Source organism: Myotis lucifugus, unplaced genomic scaffold, assembly GCF_000147115.1.
Source record: "Myotis lucifugus unplaced genomic scaffold, Myoluc2.0 scaffold_77, whole genome shotgun sequence".
In the NCBI taxonomy this organism is placed as follows: Eukaryota; Metazoa; Chordata; class Mammalia; order Chiroptera; family Vespertilionidae; genus Myotis; species Myotis lucifugus.
Window position 1 is genome coordinate 4,546,589 of NW_005871125.1, and position 6,000 is coordinate 4,552,588.

General features: G+C 40.2%; 1 protein-coding gene across 1 annotated transcript in view; it reads right to left on the minus strand.

The window, feature by feature from the left end:
* The window catches only part of NKAIN3 (sodium/potassium transporting ATPase interacting 3), a 193,458-nt gene extending 189,534 nt beyond the window's left edge, over positions 1-3,924 (minus strand). The window contains exons 1-2 of the mRNA XM_023755501.1: positions 3,880-3,924; positions 3,459-3,596 (exon numbers count right to left, since the gene is read on the minus strand). Coding sequence (XP_023611269.1) covers positions 3,459-3,596; positions 3,880-3,924 — 183 coding nt within the window. The remainder of the gene's footprint in view (positions 1-3,458; positions 3,597-3,879) is intronic.
* Positions 3,925-6,000: the final 2,076 nt, after the last annotated feature.

Below are 6,000 nucleotides of genomic sequence, written 5' to 3' on the forward strand. Positions count from 1 at the left end.
TTGCCGTCCTTCACACAGAATTATGACCCAAATAATTCTAGGGCAGAATCTCATATTTGAATTCATAAGTAAGATTTTTAAATATGTGAAATAGGAGTAAACAGAGGTAAACAGCTGATTCTAGAACAGTACTTTAAAACTGCTAAATAGGGCTTCACAACCCACACTCAGCTCCATTTTGTCTTGAGCTAAAGAAACACAAAAGGTGCATACAAGCTCTTCAACTAAACTTGTATTCTCTACTGTAGATAGTCTACCTTGCACTGTAGCTAAAATAAATTTTAATCAGTAAAAGAGTACCATATAACAACATTGTTTTGTGTTCTAAAAATAAATAGCAAATTCGACCTTTTCAGCAGTGACGGTATCCAAGGGGAATTACTGCTCTTTCATTTTGTGATTTGGGTGAATTTTTCTGATAGTCTTTGCTGTGGGACCTCCTTAATCACAGTGGCAGGAGCCCAAGGCATTCTAATGCTTAGAAAAAGGTAAGTGGAGGAGTAAGTCAGCTCAACGTAGGTGCAGGCAGAGTAGCATATACTATTTTTCATGTGAATCCTCAAGTTCAGAATGTGCTAAGCAAGGGAGTAAGGTGAGATTTTCTTGTTGAACTCAGGCATGTTCTGAAGTTAGAGATCATTTTCTAGTTCATCCTGCAAACATCATTTCATCCAATAACCCTTAATGTACTTGTTATTTGTACGATCAAATATTAAGCATCCTGGGATAGACCTAGAATACAGCAGTGAATAGGCATGCTCCGCCTGCCAGGAGAACACTGTTGATGGGGTGAGATGGCCAGAGGCAAGGATGGTGACTGTGGAGAGTGCTAGGATAGAAAGAGCTGCGGGATCTAAGAGAGCAGAGGGGAAGTGGCAAGAGGTGACATTCAGTTGAAGGATTATTACCCACTTCCCAAGTGGGTAAGGAGCGTAGGGCATTCCAGGTGTGTGCAAATGGAAGAGGCACATAACAGCATATGGTCTTAGGAAAACAAATCATTCAGTGTGGTTGGCACGAGTAGTGCGTGGAAAGAAGTGTGCATGCGAGGGAGGACATGCTGCTAGAGCTGGGCACAAACACCAGACACAGCTTCAAGAGTGAGAGGCTGGAGCTCAGGCAGGAATGGAGGGTCCAGGACGCTGATGTGCACAGATTGTCTGCTCTTTCACGTCTCTGAGGCTGGCTCCCGCTCTCCCCCGGCTTCTGCCCCATTGCATTCTCATTCTCCAGAGCCCCCTGCACCTGTGCCTCCCCACTGCTTACTTAATGAGTTCCTGGAGAGCAGGGCCACTGTCATTTACATTCTTTTCTATTTGTCCAACCTATCACAGTACAGTAGGTTCTCAATAAAGGCTTAATGAGTGAATGGGAACTAGTGCTACTGACATCCCACTATGTGCCCTGTAGTGATTCCTGCCCAGAACCCCCTCCAGTCCCTTCTTTCTTGGCGAACTCACACTCACTCCGCATTTACTTCTGCAGAGTCAGATGGATGTTCCCAGTGTGCATCTCATGGTACATGTGTTCCTTGTCACAATTATAATGTATCATGTAAGTGGATGATTTCTTGACAAAGGCCCACTTCCCCTCACTAGACTGTAAGTACCCAGGAGAACAGAGAATAGTTGTGTCTGTGTTTGCTCATCAATGTAGTCCACACCCAATGCAATGCCAAACACACAGCAGAAACCTAATAAATAAGGTTTGAATGGGAAGTTAAGAAAGAAAGAAGGGAAGAAGGGAGGGAGAAAAGTGGGAAGGAAGGAAGGAATGAAAGAAGGAAGAGGAAAGAAAGAAAAACTGACTGTGAGACCTGAATTTGGTCAAGTGGGTCAGCCAGGAATGTTCTTACATTTTATCCTGTTGAGAGGTAGTGAAGGCTTTTAAGCAACTGCTTCAGTAAAAGTGCTGAGAACACACTGGAAAGGAGGAGGGCTGAAAGCAAGGGAGGAGTCCATATGCAGGAGAGAGAAGGCCGACGCCTCAACTAACACAGTGGCTGTGTGAAGAGTGTGTAGAATTAATGGTTAGCGGGTGAAAGCAATAGGCCAGTTAATGTCACTGATGTACACCAACAACTTTATTCCACGGAAACCACTGGTTTTCTAGCCATCTGACATGTGCTTCAGCAGACCATCAACATCATAAAATAAGAAGTTCATAATGAGTAAAGGTGTTCTGTGTTCATAGCAACAAACTAGAACATTAAGTCCAATAATTGTTTGATATTATGCATATGAAAGCATTTTATACTGCAAATCCAACTCCATAGAACAGCTTTCTAGTACATTACACCATGGCTCAGCACAGGCCGGCCCCCAGAGAAATCTGAAGCAGGAACTCTGTAGCCCCAACAACCAGCTGAGTGACTTCAATCATGCCTTGCGCCCCAGGGCAGTCATTTTGAGGGCAGAGTCTGTCTGTGAGTCCCTGACCTTCACCTCTGTGATACGATGAAAGACACCAAAAATCCAATTTTGAGATTCAAAGTAGAGAATTAATGCATTTACAGAAAATTTTATGACTTCATTCTTTTCTATAGATATGACTGCATTATACTAAAATTGAAAGATGTCATATTTTTAAGTCTAAGGTTTCTCCTAATGAGGTAATGTTATTAAGTTACAAAAAATATTTAGTAATTCTACTGAATACTGTCTATTCATTCAGGCTCAATAAGTATTTTAGAGTATGACACTTCTACTTATAATTACTTATCTATGCTTGTTATTTCTTACAACCTTCTTATATCTGTAGCCTAAAATATTACCTTCTTTTTATAGAAAACTATAAAGTTATTCATAATTACTGTGAATAACTTCCATTTTATTGTGGACCACAATATACACCTTGTTAAATTGTACTATGATAGAGGGTAGCTGATCCTGTTTGGCATAGTTTGGAGTATGGATTCATCTTCCACATTATCTTAAGCAAATGGAGAAATGGTCAATAATATACCATATAAAATACATTAGAGGTGAGTACTAAATGGCCTTTAGTACGTGCATTTTAATGGCCTAAAGAAATTAAAATTATATTATGTTATTGTTTACAGTTGGCAAACAGTTATGGCTAGGTAGGATACCTTTATAGGTGACACATGTCAATTGAAATGACAGTTAGTGCATATTTACATCTCATAATGACATCAAGGCTCCACCACAGACCTCTTATTCTACCCAAACCCAATTTTAGATTTTAAAAAATTCCTTGTGATACTTGAATTTAGTTACACTGTGAGTCTCACATTTACAGCCATGTTGCTTTGCTCTCATTGTAAACATTCACTGTCGCCCTTTCCACAGATAATCGTCTCAAAAGAATTCAGTGTGTGACAGCCAGAACCGCAGTGCCACCTCACAGCGGAGGGAACAACTTAAATGATTTTATTCATCTTCTCACAGAAATTTTGTAGTATTTATACGAAGAGACATGGTAAAAATAAGACTTACCACCACGATATATCGAGGTCTGTACTGAATGGTTCCAAACAAACCCAATATGACAACTATTATATGTAGAAAATTTCCAAGAATAGGTGCCCACTGGAAGCCAAGGAAATCAAAGATCTGCCTCTCTAATGCGGAGAGCTAAAACAAAGCAAAGAGAGTCCATTAGCATTTAACCCAAGCACAATTATATCTTAAAAAAAATTCTCACCTGAGGATACTTTAAAAACAAACTGATTTGAGAGAAAGAGAGACACATCAATTGCCTCCTATATGCACCCCCATGGGGGATCAAACCAGCAACCTGAGAATGTTCCCTGACCAGGAATGGAACCTGCAAACTTTTTGGTGTTTAGGACCATGCTCCAATCAACTGAGCCACCCGGTAAGGGCCATAATCATACCATTTTAATCTTTATTTCACGGTAGAGAAGTCTGCATATTCTTTTTCAATCACACTAATGGACATCATTATCACTAGAGTTGTGATACCTATTTCATATACTGTTTTTTACAGCTTTTCTCAGAAAACATACTAAGATAACTTTGAGCATTATGACTTCAAATATAAATGGATTTTAAACCTATCTGGAGAGCGATCCTCCCTAAATCATTTTCTATAGTAGAAAATCTAGACAGATATTTTATGACACTACATTTTATGATATCAATTTATCATTAGTTTTAGTAAAATGGTTGGCTTACTATAACATATTTGGAATAACTCCAGACTGGCAATACTAAAACTAGTATTGTTTTGGGTAAACAACCCTCCTACCATCCCTTCCTTCCTCTGTGAAACATAAATAATCATATCTTCTGTTTTGTTTTTTTCCTTTCATTAGACTGTCATTGATGCTAATGACTAACCACTTTTCACAATGAAGCTTACTTGTTTACTTACTCTGGGCTCAATGCCCTCATGTAAAACTAGAATTAGAGAGTCCCTTTGAATCATATTTTATTGAGATCATACACCTATATGAAAATTCATCTTGATTAGGTGAAATTTTTTGAAATAAAAACAATAGGGCCATAACAATTTTAGACATGCCACAGTTTATTATATTTGCACTAGAGGCCCGATGCACGAAATTTGTGCAAGAGTAGGCCTTCCTTCCCCCGGCTGCCGGCACCGGCTTCCCTCTGGCACCTGGGTCCCGGGCTTCCCTTGCAGCCCCAGCTTCATCTGGAAGATATCTGGAAAAACGTGCAGTCTAATTAGCATATTACGCTTTCATTATTGTTAGGTCGGAGGGAAGTCCAGGAGCCCATGCATACACAAGGCAGATGGTGGGGCAGATATTGGGCCCTTCCTGGAATTCCTAACAGATCAGCGCACCTGGTAGATGGTGGCGCAGATACTGGACCCTCCCTGGAATTCCTAACAGGTCAACGCACCTGGTAAATGGTGGCGCAGATACTCGACCCTCCCTGGAATTCCTAACAGGTCAGCGTGCCAGACAGATGGTGACAGAGACTTCTTCCTGGAACCTGTGACGGACCCGCCTGCGGCGGGAACTCCCACAGCTCATGCCCCCGCCCCTCACTGAACAGCTGTATAAAAAAAATGCCTCCGCTCCCTGTTGGTGTGACTTCACTGGCCCTGCTCTTTGGGACTGGTGGATCTCGCCTGGGCACGCAGATTAAAGCTTCTCTTTTCCTCCTTTCTGACTTGCTTGACTCTCTGACTCCATCTCCTGCGCCGCGAACCCTTACAATTATTATAGATGATACACAACTACATTTTAAATAATTCTAAAATGTATTTAAAAGATACACTTAAAGCATTTATGATGTAAGAGATGAATTTTGAATAGTCCAGTGAATGCCAAATGCCAACAATGTTATTATCATGTACACATGATATTTATTGTATTCTATGTCTAAAAATGTTATAATTCCACCTGCTGTATTTGGACACTAATCTCACACATTTTAAGCATTTTTCTAGATTGACTTTGAGAAAATAGTAATTCTAATAAAATGACCCAACCATTAGCCATAATTATGGCACCAGAAACTGCAGATTTGAAGTGAAAATGGCACCCTAGGTATGTTTCTAGTTATGTGGCAGGTGTGTGCCTGAATAGCTTTAATTTCCTTGGACATAAAGAAATGTCCACTGTCCAGTAAGCTGAATCTACCTTGGTTAAGATTCACCTTCAGTAAGCTGTGGATGAGAAAAGAGCAAATGCCTACAGACAACCAGCCAGAACCACATTCATTTCATGGATATTTCCTGATCATCAAGTGATTTGTCATCATGCCCTGCACTCACAAATGAGAAGATGCACAGAAATAGCTAAAAAAAAAAAAAAATCAGCAGGATAAGCAACAGCATCCACTGTATTTTCAATCCCTGGTTTGTCTCAGCTTGTGACTCTAATTAGTTCCCAGGAACTTTGCCTTAAAAAATGCAGCATTTTATTTATTGGCCCATCAGTGATGTAAATACGCAGTTTTGTTCTTTCTTTAATGTCCAAACAGGATGGATGTGTTCAGAGAAAAAATAAAGAAAACCAAAAGAGCAGCTGCAGGCAAT